The 15798-nt window shown below is 46.7% G+C and overlaps 1 protein-coding gene across 1 annotated transcript in view; it reads right to left on the reverse strand.

The window, feature by feature from the left end:
• Nucleotides 1-5027: 5027 nt before the first annotated feature.
• Nucleotides 5028-15798, reverse strand: part of ZNF341 (zinc finger protein 341) — a 61142-nt gene continuing 50371 nt past the window's right edge. The window contains exons 13-16 of the mRNA XM_082271838.1: nt 14697-14808; nt 7930-8000; nt 7652-7839; nt 5028-5629 (exon numbers count right to left, since the gene is read on the reverse strand). Of these exons, the coding sequence (XP_082127964.1) occupies nt 5312-5629; nt 7652-7839; nt 7930-8000; nt 14697-14808 (689 nt within the window). The 3' untranslated portion in view covers nt 5028-5311. The remainder of the gene's footprint in view (nt 5630-7651; nt 7840-7929; nt 8001-14696; nt 14809-15798) is intronic.

Here is a 15798-nt window from a genome sequence, read left to right on the forward strand (position 1 = left end):
TAGGTAGGAGACCACGTAATTAAAACGTGACAAGAACAGAGCCCATCTGGCCTGACGTGGTGTCAATCTCTTGGCCTCAGAAAGGTAGGTCAGATTCTTGTGGTCCGTCAGGATGAGGACCGGAACCACCGAACCCTCGAGCAAGTGCCTCCATTCTTTAAGGGCCTGCACGATGGCCAATAACTCCCTGTCACCAATCTGATAGTTGCACTCCGCGGAAGACAGTTTCCGGGAGTAAAACCCACAAGGAAGCAGAGGACCCTCTGGTGTTCTACGCTGAGACAGAAGGGCGCCTACTCCCGTCTCAGACGCGTCCACCTCGAGGACAAAAGGCAACCCAGGGTTGGGATGCGACAGAATCGGAGCCGACACAAAGGCGGACTTTTGAGCCTCAAAAGCTCGGATGGCCTCGAGCGGCCAGACCTGGGAATTACTGCCCTTCCTGGTCAGATCCGTGAGAGGCTTGGCCAGCATGGAAAAGTCCCTGATGAACTTCCGATAATAATTGGCGAAGCCCAAAAAGCGCTGCAGGGAGCGAAGACCACTGGGCTGGGGCCACTGTAAGACAGCCGAAACCTTCTCAGGATCCATGGAGAACCCCTCAGCGGAAATGATGTAACCTAAGAAGGTTACCTGGGATCGGTGAAATTCGCATTTCTCAAGCTTACCGAACAGCTTGTTCTCTCGTAACCGTTGCAACACTCGTCTGACATCCAGAATGTGGGTCTCCATGGATTCAGAATATACCAAGATGTCATCCAAATAGACCACCACACACTGCTGCAACAGGTCACGGAAAACATCGTTGATGAATTCCTGAAAGACTGCGGGCGCATTGCACAACCCAAAGGGCATAACCAAGGATTCATAATGACCGGTCCTGGTGTTAAACGCGGTCTTCCACTCATCGCCCGCATTGATCCTTACGAGGTTATATGCCGCCCTCAGGTCGAGTTTGGTAAAGACCGTGGCCCCTTTAAGGCGATCGAACAGCTCGGAAATCAAGGGTATCGGGTAAGCGTTCTTGATCGTGATGCGATTGAGACCCCTGTAATCGATACAAGGCCTCAACTCACCGCCCTTCTTTTTCACAAAGAAAAATCCAGCCCCTGCCTGGGACGAGGATTTGCGAATGTGTCCGCGTGAAAGCGCCTCCCTCACGTACTCCTCCATGGCCTCATTCTCCGCTACCGACAGTGGATAGACTTTGCCACGAGGAGGAACGGCACCAGATTGTAACTCGATGGCACAATTGTATGGGCGGTGCGGAGGTAGGGCAACCGCGCGCACCTTATCGAATACATCCCGGTACTCCTCGTATTCAGGAGGCAACAGAGAGTCCGAGGAAGTAGACAGCAACTTGACAGGCCCATGGATGCAACTAGCCCCACACTGCGGTGACCACGAGAGGATCTCGGCCGATCTCCAATCGAAAGTCGGATTATGCTTCTGGAGCCAGGGGTACCCCAAGACCACCGAGTAGTGTGGAGACGAAATAACCTGGAAGCAGACCGACTCTCTGTGAACGGCACCAATGGCTATCCCCACTGGAAGGGTCTCATGAGTCACGTGTGGCGGCAGAAGGGGTCTGCCGTCTATCGCCTCAAGAGCCAGTGGAGAACCTCGAGCCTGCAGAGGAAAGGAATTGGCGGCAGCGAACCCACTATCAATGAACAAACCACCAGCACCAGAGTCCACCAACGCCTGGGTCGTCACCGAGCCCCCGACCCAGGAGAGGACAACAGTGATCAGTGGTTTGTCAACACGGGAAACCGGGGACGAGGAGACTCCACCCAAGATCTGCCCCCGACAGGTGTCACGGAACCATGAACCAGACGTACAACAACAGATAAGTGAAAATAAGAAAGCTTTATTGAAAAACAAGCTGTAAAGCAAAAGTCCAAACGGATGGCGAAACTGATGCAGAGTCTTTGCGAAGCCAGGGGTCAGGAACCAACAGGGTAGTCAGACGAAGCCAGGATCAGGAACCAACAGGGTAGTCAGACGAAGCCAGGATCAGGAACCAGCAGGGTAGTCAGACGAAGCCAGGAACAGGAACCAGAAGCAGCAGCAGTCTTAGAAGCATGTGAACACAGGAGGACCAAGCAGGGAACTGAAGCCACAGACCTCCTATATATATGAGCTAGGCATCCAGCTCCTCCCAGTGGGAAGGAGGAGCCGCAGGGTGGGAGGCTACAAGAAACCCAGAAACCAAGATGGCCGCCAGCACATGTCAAACGAAGGAGAAACAGCAAGAAGGTAAGACCATGACAACAGGATCTCAGGTGCGAGCGTTTCCCGGACGGTTCCGACATGCCAACCGAAAATGCCCACCGAGACCATAGTACATGCATCGGCCCTCGCGTCTCCGGAGTACCCTCTCCCCCTCGGACAGGCGAGCAAACCCCAGCTGCATGGGTTCACCCCCAGACAAGTCATCCCTAGGAGGCGTGGGAGGAGAGGGAGGCACGGGTGGGACAGCAAAGGTAGGCGCCAATCTGTTAGGAGGCCTCCGCAGACTCTCCTTAAAGGAGGGTCTCTCCCTGAGTCTGGTGTCAATCAAAATCAGGAAAGAAATAAGGGACTCGAGCTCCACTGGTAGGTCCTTAGCTGCAACCTCATCCTTCAAGGCATCCGAGAGACCATGAGAGAAAGCAGCGACCAGAGCCTCATTATTCCAGCCCACCTCTGCTGCCAGGGTACGAAACTCAATGGCGTATTCAGCTACGGATCGTGAACCCTGTCTGATGGACATAAGGAGCTTCGCAGCAGAGGCAGCACGAGCCGGCACATCGAATACCTTCCGAAGAGAAGCAACAAACCGGAAAACTCAGCAACCACCGGATTGTTGTTCTCCCATAAAGGGCTGGCCCAGGCCAAGGCCTTGTCCGAGAGCAGCGAGATCAAGAAGCCCACCTTTGATCTCTCAGTGGGAAAGGCATGTGGCAGCAATTCGAAATAAATGCCCACCTGGTTAAGGAAACCTCAGCACTGAGTTGGCTCTCCCCCAAAGCGCTGTGGAAGGGGGGCAGAGCCGGTCATACCCCGAAACACCGCAGGCGCAACAACAGGTGTCGGGGTAGACTCTGGCGCAACAACCGGAGCGGCAGTAGGAGCGGGCCCAGGAGCGACAACCGACCCATCGGCAACGGGAGCGAGATGAGCCGTGCGTTCAAGCAGGGTTTGCAACGCCACGGCGAACCGACCCAACAGGTGATCCTGCTGATCAAGTCTGGCAACCAGCGTGGGTAGCGAGGATGGCCCTGTACCGTCAGAATTCATGGCTTGGTCCTAATGTCACGGAACCATGAACCAGACGTACAACAACAGATAGGTGAAAATAAGAAGGCTTTATTGAAAATCAAGCTGTAAAGCAAAAGTCCAAACGGATGGCAAAACCGAAGCAGAGTCTTTGCGAAGCCAGAGGTCAGGAGCCAGGAGGGTAGTCAGACGAAGCCGGGATCAGGAACCAGCAGGGTAGTCAGACGAAGCCAGGATCAGGAACCAGCAGGGTAGTCAGACGAAGCCAGGATCAGGAACCAGCAGGGTAATCAGACGAAGCCAGGATCAGGAACCAGAAGCAGCAGCTGTCTTAGAAGCATGTGAACACAGGAGGACCAAGCAAGGAACTGAAGCCACAGACCTCCTATATATATGAGCTAGGCATCCAGCTCCTCCCAGTGGGAAGGAGGAGCCGCAGGGTTGGAGGCTACAAGAAACCCAGAAACCAAGATGGCCGCCAGCACATGTCAAACGAAGGAGAACAGCAAGAAGGTAAGACCATGACACCACCCCTCTAAGGAGTTTTTATGCTTCTGTTACTGCTTTTTACAAAACTGAGTATCCCTAGGTGGAGAGGGGGGATTATGCCAGCTCAGAATGGCCCACAGGGTGGCTACCCTATCTTTTGCCTAGTCCTACTCCGCCTAGTCCTATAACGGATATGGAGCTGTGTCTGTCAACTCAGAAAAAAGGATTTTACGTTGAGTACAAAAAAACTATTTTTTTCCTCTCTCTTTCCACTTGCGTATTTTTGTCTGTGGTTCCACATCAAACAAGTTGTGTCCTGTTTTCTGTTCTTTACCAGGTAGCCATATTGCATTGCATTTTACAGAATTGATTGAAAAGGAAAGGTCATTTTAATAACATTCAATTACAATATTGTGTCGCAATTGTATACGCTATATTATTTTTTTTATTTGCTATTATTTTCCCATGAAAGTAGAGTTACCCTTTAGATCATGGGTGTCCAACCTTTTGGCTTCTCTGGGCCACACTGAGTGTAGAGAAATTGTCCCGGGCCGCATATAAAATATATACTATAGTTAAGGTATATAAGTAGAAAAACGCCGCCGCGCCCTTCCCGTGCTGCCGCGTCCACCCCAGCACTAATTTAACACAACTAGTGGATGATCCCCTCCAAGGCTGCCTCTGTGGCTGTGCCCCCGACTCGAATTCCTTCCTCTCCAGCAAAAAAAAAAAAATCAGGGGGCAGTGGGCCGCATTGCCTGTGGTTCCGGGCCGCATGCGGCCCCCGGGTCACAGGTTGGACATGCCTGCTTTAGATGTTTTGTTGCATAAGCCAATTATGATCTTTTGTTTGTTTTTTTTTTAAAGCATTACAGTACTACAGAACATGTCCTATTCCATTCCATAAGTAAAATTTTGAAGATAAACTCAAGGCATATATTAAAAAAAAAAACACAATTTAATGAGGATGTACATGTCTTTTAAAAATAACGAAATTCATTTGTACATACAACCAGCATAAGTACTTGAATCTGTTTTGATATGAGCCACTGTCATGTCCCGCACAGCAGGACTCTGGGAGACGGAGGGGCAGCGCTGGGCTCTGCTGCATATACATGTGCTTACAGGGAACATGTTGTCAGGAGGAGAGAGCAGAGTTTGTTTTCTTATTCCTGCATTGTCCAATCAACAGGCTGCAGATGGAGAGTTGACACCACTGTAACAAAGAAAGTGATGTCATCCTCTTAGCTTTGCTGTTTCGCAGAGGTGTATAAATCATAAACATGGTCAGACAGAATTACATATCCTTTTGTCGCATAAGACAGTTCACATATATCAATTTCATTCGTGTATTTAGCAATGTGCCTTAGACATCTTATTGTGTTGTAAAATGAGTTGATAAACCTCACTGGTTTTCATGGTACTACTTCAATGCATCCAAATTGAATCTATAATGGGGTTTATGGGAACTCATAACAAAAGCAAGATTTAGGAGATTCATGATTTGTGTTGGTTAATATACTGCCACAAGAAGTCCAATGTTTTTGTTCTCTTAGCCTAGTCACTCTTGGCTCTGTATATATATAGGCACTGCCAGCATAGAACACGAAGGGTCCGTGGCATTCTGCAGCTCTGCCAGTGTCACGGTGGTGGTGGCTGTGTTGTCAGGACCGGAGGACACATCTAAGCTTTCACTGGCAGCTCCGGCCCCTTCAACCACAATGGAAAGTACAGCATCAGATTGCTGAAAGCTCTCTTCTGGCCCAGGGTCATCCAGGCGCTGTTGTCTTGTCTTCAGTTCTGTGAGTGTTGTCTCTTCCTCCGCAGCAGTCTCATCATCTTGTTTCCCTCGCCCTCTTTTCCTCTGAACCTTTCTGACCTAATCACATTGTGTTAGAATAAAAAATAGTTATCACAGTACAAAGCATTAGACCACTCTTCAATGCACAGAGTCCACAATAAAGTGGAAATTAACAAAAAAAAAAAGTGAAGATTTGCTATGTTATAAAGAACATTTAGAAATATTAATTGTGCCTAAGCGGTATCGTGACAAAATGTACCTTTTTGGGCTCGAATAACTAAAACTGAAGAGTGCAAAATCTTGTGTAGTGGTGCATTGAAACCAATCAGCTTCTAGGTTTTTTTGTCAAAACATCTAGGGCGATCAAAGGGTTAACTGTGTGCCTAGCCAGTGTTTATGTGTTGATTGTACCCAAGTCGATCCATCGATTGTCTTGGATACAACCAGTGCGTCGGATTTTTACATGTGATTATTGCCCGGTCTTTTAGACCCAGCCTGTCTCATTAAAGAGAACCCATCACCTAAAAATCATCACATAGGGGACTTTTTGTCCCTTATGTGATTAAAAAAAAAAAAAAAGTTAGGCAAACAAAAGATGAAAAGTTACACCCAAGCACATAAAACCCCCCCACCCCCACATATACAAATGTAAACACACACTTTGGGGGCGCTTATGCATAAAAACATTGATTGCAATACACGTTATATATCGCTGCACACGAATGAGAAAAATAATTCTAGCACCAGACCTCCTTCATAACACTAAACTGATGACCTATATGGAGCTTTTAAAGCATCATCTATAGAAAATACAGAGTACTGAAGTTTGTCGCCATTTCACGCGCGCACGCAATTTAACCACTTAAGCCCCGGAAGATTTTACCCCCTTCCTGACCAGGGCCTATTTTGCGATTCGGCACTGCGTGACTTTAACGGACTATTGCGTGGTCGTGCGACGCTGTACCTAAACGAATTTGACGTCCTTTTTTTCCCACAAACAGAGCTTTCTTTTGGTGGTATTTGATCACCTGTGCAATTTTTTGATCATGCGCTATAAACAAAAAAATAGCGTCAATTTTGCAAAAATAGCAATATTTTTTCAAATTTTTTTATATGAAATTCCCAAAGAAAAATGTAAAAATCAAAATTTTTTAACATTTTCGGCCAGTTTGTTTTATGCTACATATGTTTGGTAAAAAAAAAAAAAAAAAAAAATCACAAAAAGCGTATTTTGATTGGTTTGCGCAAAAGTTATCCCGTTTACTAACAAAGGGAAAGATTTTTGTCATTTTTGTTGTTTTTTTTTTAACGCATAATGGCGGCGATCTGCGATTTTTTTGCGGTACTGCGACATTGCGGCGGACAGATCGGACCCTTGACTGACATTTTTGACACTTTTGGGGTTACCAGTGACATTTCTACAGTAATCAGTGCTATACATATGCACTGTTACTGTAAAATTACACTGGCAGTGAAGGGGTTAACTTTTTTGAGAGGGAGGGGTGGTGTGTGTCCCTAGGGGCGTGATTCTAACTGTGATTGGCTGTGGCTTGAGCTGTAGGAACAGTGATCAACGGTCCTACATAGTATAACCGTATGATCAGTGTTTCTACACAGGGGAGAATGACAGGCGGCTTGTTTACATCAGCCGCCTGCCTTTCTCCCTCTGCAGCGACGATCGCCGAGTGACCGGCGGACATCGGGTCCGCCGGTCACATGTGCGGGGGGGGGTCCGTGACCACGCGGGAGCGCACCTCCGGGGGCGCGCGCTCGCTCCCTAGACCCTCACAGGCTAGCGACGTAGATCTACGTCACTCTGCCTGTGAGGGGCTGACTGCCGACGTAAACATGTCGTGCGGCAGTCGGCAAGTGGTTAAGGTTTGACATCATGTGACATAAAAAATTGGAACTACCACTATTTTATTCTCTAGGGTATCTTCTTTCAGTACATATTTAACACTTGGGGGTTTTAACACTTGGGGGTTTTATGTAATCTTCAGACCTAAAATTAATTTTTAAACATGTGCAAAAAAAGAATTGCAAAATGGCCGTGGCAGCAAAAAGGTTAATTCGGAATGGCAGATCCCTCTAACTCCTTACCTGGTCCTTTTCATTTTCGGCCAGCAGTCGACACTTATGCTCTTTCAGATATTTCTGGCGGGTGAATCCTTTTCCACAGTTGGGGCAGCAGAAGCGGTAATTCCCTGTATGGCTCCTTTGATGCTCTATCATATGCGCTCGCCGGCTGAATGACTTGGAGCAGTACTGACACTTATGTGCTTTCATCCCTGATTCAGATGATGGGAGAACTGCTATTAAAACTATGACCTAGCACAGCCAAAGCAACAAGCATTGTACTAGAGGCTTTACCCGCTCACCTGAATGTGACAAAACGTGCGCTTTCAGCTTATCCGGACGATTAAATTCCTTGTTGCAGCCAGTGTGAGACCTTGGGGAATGAGAAAAAAAAGATTTCAGTTTACACATAAAGTTGGATTTGTTTTTGCATACATCTACTGTATGCACGGGGCCCCTTATTCTAACCCACAGAGAAAAGAAAGCAGATGTAGGGTTAAGACGGCTATATATGGTTCGAATCTCGGCCAGTTCAGCAGGAACCATGAAAGGGCAGGCTGAATGTACCTATCAGAGGCGTAACTAGAACCTTCAGGGCCCCACTGCAAGAAACCATGAAGGGCCCCCCCCCCCCCTGGACCCCTGGCCAGGGCCCTTCTCTTCAAGCCTGGGGCTCTTCCCACAGATTCTGGGGCCCTTTACTCTCGCTGCGGGGCCCTTTATTACGGTCCCACAGCGGGACCCTTTCACAAGTTCTGCAGTGGGTCACCTTCCTGCCATCTTGGGGCCTCCCCACGGTGGCGGAATGCCAGGGCTCGGTGACAAGTGTGACCTTTGTGATCCTGGAAGTTCACCCACTGGTGTCAGTAGTTTTTATTTTTTGGTATTTTAACTGTATTTTTTTTTTTATCATTTTATTTTATTTTTTTACAATGTCACTGACTATGACTCTGTCCATTCAGAAAAGGAAGGAGCTGGTAAATGACATATTTACCGACCTTCCTGCTTCTCTGTTGTGACACATCCCCTTCAGCAGCTGGCAGGAGAGGGGAGGGAGCACAGAGGAGGGGGGGGGGGGGGCATCACAGTAGGGGGGACCAGGGGAGCACACAGGGGCCCAGAGACAGCAGAACACAAGAGAACTGGATAGGAGGAGTGGCGGGGGCGGCATACAGAGGAACCAATCTTCTCCATTTTCCTCCTGTAGCTGCAAGGAGGACAGTGATTTCTCTACATGCTGCCCCCGCCACCCCTCCTATCCAGGTGTACAGGGGAGTGGCACAGGCCCCCTGGAGCATGGGGCCCGGTTGCAATTGCAACCCCTGTAGTTACGCCCCTGGTACCTATGTTGATCAATCGATCAACTTTGGTACAACCAGACTGTCAGATTTTACATGCATTTATTGCCAACGGCTTTACACATGGCTCCACAGGAGGGATTCTCCCATCAACACTGACTGTGTTGATAGGGGAATCAAGCTATTTTCTTTCCTGCAGCTTACAGTGGATATAAAAAGTCTACACACCCCTGTTAAAATGATAAATAATTTCAGAAGTTTTTCCACCTTTAATGTAATCTATAAACTGTCCAACTCAGTTGAACAAAGAACTGACATTTTTTAGGTGGAGGGAGGTAAAAATAAAAAAATATGGTTGCTCCTTTACTATTGCTGTGGGCCTCTTGGTAGCCTTCCTGTCCAGTTTTCTTCTCCTTTTTCATCAATTTTGGAGGGACAACCAGTTCTTGGTAATGTCACTGTTGTGCCATATTTTCTCCACTTCATGATAAATGTTTTCAGTGTGGGTGTAGTGTATACAATACGGCGAAGGAAAATGGCCACTATACACACGCCTACGGGTTGCTAGGATACTGACTGGTATAAATTTCCCCGGAGTGTAGTAAGATGGCACCACTCCAGATGACGTCAGAGTGACGAAATGCGTAGGGCGGAGCCTTGCGTCATTGCGCAACTTCTGTTTTTCAGCCGTGGAACGTGGAAGCGTTCCTTTTATCGTCTCCTGTGATTTACGAACGCAGATTTTAATACTTTCATGTAAGTGTATATATTTTATATTAATACAATTTTAATCATATTCACGCTATAGGGGGCTGTCGTTTGTATTCCACCGAGAACAACAGGATGATATAGCGAGGGGGAACACCAGTGAACGGACGTGGAGAAGGCACAAGCACCAGTGTATTTACCCAAAAGTGATACACTCCTGTTGAAAGGGGTAGGATTTCTGGTGAGTGCGATACCAGGTGGGGGGCACGAGTGGGGACACCGAGGTTCACTGCATGCTGAGACACTATATATTGTGTTGACACATATCAATGTCACTCCATGGATGGCACTATAAGGACTAGCAAACCCAGCAACATTTTTAAGGGAACCACATTTTTGAAATTGAGTTTTTTATGGACAAATAAACTATTTGGATGAATAATTAATATATTTTGGACACTTTGCACTTTATTGCATGTTTTGCACTTTGCTTTTGTTCTTGTGATAATTTGAACATTATTATAAGGATTTGTATGAATAATATGGTAGCCTTTATATGATTTTTGCATGACACTTTTAGGATTTTTATAGCATTCAAATAGTCACTAATTTACGTTTGAGATTAACCACAACAATCAGTGCACATACGGTATTTGCATCTAGCACAATAAATTAAAGGTAATAAATAGGGCAGTGCCTCAACCCAATACTGCATATAAAATTTAATCCAGATCCCACTCCTGAAGTGGGAGAATTGGGGGCAGCAGCTCGCTATATTCTTATAGCATGTAATAGTCTCCACATTCCATACACAGCCAACTATTTATTAAGTATAGTTCTTGGCCCATAGTGCAGATTATATTTTCTTTCACTTAGTGACGGGGGTCTAACACTGGTAGTTTTTAATGTGGGGCTCCGACACCAAGAACAGCTGAAAAGCTAAACCTCCTAAAGTTAAGAAGAAATAAATGATCCCCTTTGACTAAAGCACCGATCTAACCTAACTAAATTAGCCCCCAAAAGTGAACCTTAACATTCCACCCCCACCTTAAAACAGTACTAAACCCAAAAACAAACATTTATTTTATTGCAGCTTACCAATTCTTAGATGTGATGGTTGCATTAGTTTTTTTTTTTTTTTAGGCTTTCTTCTATTTTCATGTGATAATCCAGCCAGTAAGTCTGTTGTTTTCCCCAGCACAAACTCTCTAGCAGAATGTATCAGTTTACCTGGAGGGGACAAACCACTTAACACTGGCAGGGGTGCTTACAATGATCAGCTTTTATTTATGTAAAACCTTTATTCCAAAAGGAAAAACCTGTTTGCTGTAACTGCTTATAAAGTGTGAGCTGGAGTTTGACTTCAATTTGTTAGTGGTTCTAAATCTGCTAATACATTTACCACTCTCCCCCCCCCCCCCCAACTGACAATGCTGCTGCTGTGCCTCCTTTTCTCATTCCTCCAGAGTTGTGTCTCACTAATACAGGAGGTATGTTACTGGCCAGATCACCAGGTAAAAACAGAGGGGAAGAAAGCCAAAGAAAAGAAAACGAATGCAGCCACTACATTTAAGGATTGGTAAGTTGTAATATATTACATTTTTGGTTCTGGGTTTAATACCACTTTAAATTTTACCATAACACTCTAAACTTTGAGCTAACCACACTCCAATTTTTTTTTTTTTTTTAATACAAGACGTAAAAAAAAAAACTTAGACTGGGAAAGAGAAAAAGCACAAGGAGCCAATCAGTTGCACTGCGGAGCTCATGTGCCAACAAGGAACACAATGATAGGAGGGGAGGGCAGAGTGACAGAGGGGTGAGCCGATCAGTCTGCTGCTTCTCCTTTTTACTGTCAGGTCTCCCTTGCTGGTAGAGGGAAGAAACCTGCAAGGCTTCGTGAACACGTTCAGCCAGGAGGCAGTAAAACTAGGTGGTTTGACACTGTAAATGTGTGTCTTATTCCTTAACTTGTTTGTTTTCTTTGAACAGAATGTAATGTTCCTATGACTGCTTCTCTTTGTATTCGATAAAACAAATAAAAACACTTAAAGGAAAAACTAGGCGATTGAGCCGCGGTTTTACCAACCCCAGACTGCCTGTCTGAACACTAATATAGAGGCACTCACGGCTATACACATGCAGCAAAACTTTAACAGCATGCCACTTTCATCGAGCGATGCCACCACTGAAAGCGACTAAAGCAGTACTATGGGGACACGCTGCAACTTCATGTAATGCACGTGATTGCGGCGCGGCAGAATGGTCAAATCAGGTGGTCAGGAGACATATGCCTCCTCACTGACTGTCAAACACCTCTGAAAAGTGATCTGAGCGTGGATTGCTTTTGAGAGGAGTGACAGTCCCTACTACACACGTGAACGACCCCTAAGAGTTACTGAATTGCAGCAGAGAAAAATCACCTACACCTTGCCAGACAGGGCTGTGTGGCAGAACTGGTGATTCCCTGGACTGAATGGACAGAAACACAAATCCTTTGGCATGTAATACAGCTCCCATATATGTATTTGATCTTGGTGGCAGGAGAGCCAACAAAAGGCTTTACTATTCGTATTAGCAATGGAGTGAAAAATCAGAGGGTGGGCTATTACATGAGCCTGTTACTGTAAGCCATGGGTGTCCAACCTTTTGGCTTCTCTGGGCCACATTGAGTGTAGAAAAATGTTCTCGGGCCGCATATAAAATATATACTACAGTTAAGGTATACAAGTAAAAAAATGCCGCCGCGCCCTTCCCGCGCCACTGCGGCCCCCGCACTAATTTAACACAACTAGAGGATAATCAAATTAAATTGAATCAGTATACAGAGGTTTACTTCTTCTGAGTGATAATAAAGGAACACTCTAACCACCATGAACACTTCAGTGATTTCAAGTGGTCATGGTGGTAGGAGTCAGGAACACTGCACATGCTCCCCTCCCCTCTGAGGCAGCCTCTTCCTACCGTTAGTTGGAAGCTGCTGTGGCCGTGCCCCCGACCTGACTTCCTTCCTCGGACCTCCCCAGAAAAAATTGTCAGGGGGCAGTGGGCCGCATTGTCTGAGGTTCCGGGCCGCATGCGGCCCTCGGGCCGCAGGTTGGACATGCCTGCTGTAAGCCCTGGGAAAAGATCATCTTTACTTTAACCACTTCTGGACCAGAAGGTTTTACCCCCTTAACCTCTTGCTGACCGCCCACCATAGTACTACTGCGGCAGGGCGGCTCAGCTGCGAAAAATCACATAGTACTACGGCGCGGAGCCATGCTCCCACTGTGTTTAGACACAGGTGGAGGCAGGCCGCTGGAGGAGCGGCGGCGATTGCCGCCTTCCTCCCGCGATCGTCAGATAAACTGACAGAAGACCCGCCTGCTTAAGTAAAAAAAGCAGGTGAGTCTTTTGTGAGACAGGCAGAGAGAGATCAAGAGTTTCAGCTAGTTAGTAAGCACAGTTAGGCATACATTAACCCCTTTGATCACCCCCAGTGTTAACCCCTTCCCTGCCAGTGTCATTTATACAGTAACAGTGCATAATATTTAGCACTGTTTGCTGTATTAATGTCACTGGTCCCCAAAAAGTGTCAAAAACGTCAGTTAAGGGCCCGATCTGTCCGCCGCAATGTTGCAGTCCCGCTAAAAACACCTGACATTTTTGACACTTTTGGGGGGACCAGCGATATTACTACAGTAATCAGTGCTAAAAATATGCACTGTTACTGTACTAATGACACTATCAGGGAAGGGATTAACACCAGGGGCGATCAAAGGGTTGAATGTGTCCCTAGGGGGTGCTTTCTAACTGTAGGGGGATGGGCTTGCTGCATGAACACAGAGACCTGTGTTCCTAAATAAGAGGAACACAGGATCACTGCATTTATAACTAACAGAACAGCGGTCTGCTGTGTTTACAACGGCAGACTGCCTTTCTGTCTCCATGGGAGGCAATCGCGACCGCCGGAGCGATGTTCAGGTATGTAGTTTTGTGGGACAAAGCCAACCTGCCGCAGTAAAACTACGACAGCTGGTCGGCAAGTTGTTAAAAAAAAGTCTTACCAAAAGGATGTTGTTCATCCTATCCCCTAGGACATAGGTGCTCAACCTGTGGCCCTCCAGCTGTTGCAGAACTACAAGTCCCATGAGGCATTGCAAGCCATTGACAGTTACAAGCTTGACTCCCAAAGGCAGAGGCATTGTGGGAATTGTAGTTTCACAACAGCTGGAGGGCTACAGGTTGAGCACCCTTGCTCTAGGGGACCAAGTGCTTGTAGCATTTTGTCCCGTTTCAGTCATTGCTGAGGATGCTGAGCTTGTGTGGTCGACAGTGTGCCCCCTTTTCCCCTCCACTGTTGTCCCATCACATGATTCATAAAGAAATGGATACCTAATTAGATATGATTTACAGCACACACAGAGAAGGGGGGGGCATGGACACAGACAGCACACACAGAGGAGAGGGGTCAGTAAATGAGAACACCCACCAAGGAGGGGGAGCTAGAAACAGACAGCACTTGCAGAGGAGAGGGGCCAATGGGACAGGCACACAGAGGAGCCAGAAATACAGTTGCAAATGAATGGAGAACACTTTGCAGAGGAGTGACTGCAGGGATGATCCGGTGTGAAATGTAGGTTTGCATTTATTATATCTTTACAATATTTCTCACATATCATGTACTCAGAGGAAAGGGGAGAGGTTTTGGTGCTGTGTTTTAGCTCCCCACAGGCACACCCATAAATTGGGCTTCAGCCTGGGGAAGAGCAAAGTAAAAGAAAGTGCTTTAATTTCTAAACCACAGCTCAGATCTGAACAGGACTAACTGCTACATGAACTTTGTCCCCTAGAGGATTCAACAAGCTTTTTGCAAGTTCTGGTTAAACTTCTTCCTTAGGTGATGGATGTCTGACTGATAATGATGGGCAACAACACATCTGCTCATCCTATAGCTTGTCGCGGACTGCAAACTTGCTCCCAAATCAGCTGATGGATGTTTGCATCATGTGAATAGTCAAAGCTTCATGTTTTTTATACACATCTTCAGTTAGAAAAGCACACAATTACAAACCACATACGCGAAGGGGCACTTGTACTGTTTGTAGGGTTCATGGATCAACATGTGTCTTTTTAACTTGTCCTTACGATTAAACGCAGACTCACAAAGAGTGCATCTGAATGGCTTTTCACCTGCAAAGACACAGAAAAGTTACTGTCTTCCTGGAGGAACTGCTAGAACAGAACATCAATAGACAAACATGAACATGTGTTTTGGATAATCTGTTCTCCTTTTTTCCTAAAGCGGAACCTAACCGGGAATTCAAAAACTTGTGAGTAGGAAGGATTTTCATTGCAGAAGAGACATACTATGTCTCTTCTGCAATAAAGACATTTTACCTTCTTCATTGCAAAATGCCTTAGAATATCCACTGAGCCGTGCATCCATACATATAGGAGAGTATTTCTCTGCCCTATATTGCAATATAGCAGTCTTTTTTCTGGCAAGCTGTCCCCAGTGTGACGAGGCCCTAAGACAGACAACTGCACACAAACAGCAACTTTGCCACTCAGTGTGCCCAGCAGCAAAGTAATGACTTAAGGCAGTGGTCTCCAAAACTGCAGCCCTGGGGCAGGATGCGGCCCTTTGACTGGCTTTATCTGGCCTTTGGGACACTATTCCTCCAACTGACAGCAATTATTGGGCACTGTTTCTCCCACTGACACCATTAATAGGGCACTACCCCTCCAACTAAAACCCAATGATAGGGCGTTTGGTATTTCCCACTGGCCACAGTCTGGCCCCCGTAGATCCTTAAGGATAGTAAACTGGCCTTCTGTTTAGAAAGTTTGGAGACCCCTGACTTAAAGTGATTGTAAAGTCTTGTTTTTTTTTTTCTATAAAAATAACAAACATATTATACTTACCTGCCCTGTGAAGTGGTTTTGCACAGAGCAGCCTGGATCCTCCTCTTCTCGGGTCCCTTTTCGGTGCTCTCGGCCTCTCCCTCCTGGCGAGTGCCCAGAAAGCAAGCAGCTTGCTATGGGGGCACCCGAGCTACAGCTTCCGCCCTGCACCATCTTGCTCTTCTCATGGCTAACTGACTTTGATTGACAGCAGCAGGAGCCAATGGTGCTGCTGCTGTGTCTCAGCCAATCAGGAGGGGGAGTCCAGGACAGGTG

The sequence above is a fragment of the Pelophylax lessonae genome (assembly GCF_965119305.1).
Source record: "Pelophylax lessonae genome assembly, chromosome: 11".
NCBI classification, from domain to species: Eukaryota; Metazoa; Chordata; class Amphibia; order Anura; family Ranidae; genus Pelophylax; species Pelophylax lessonae.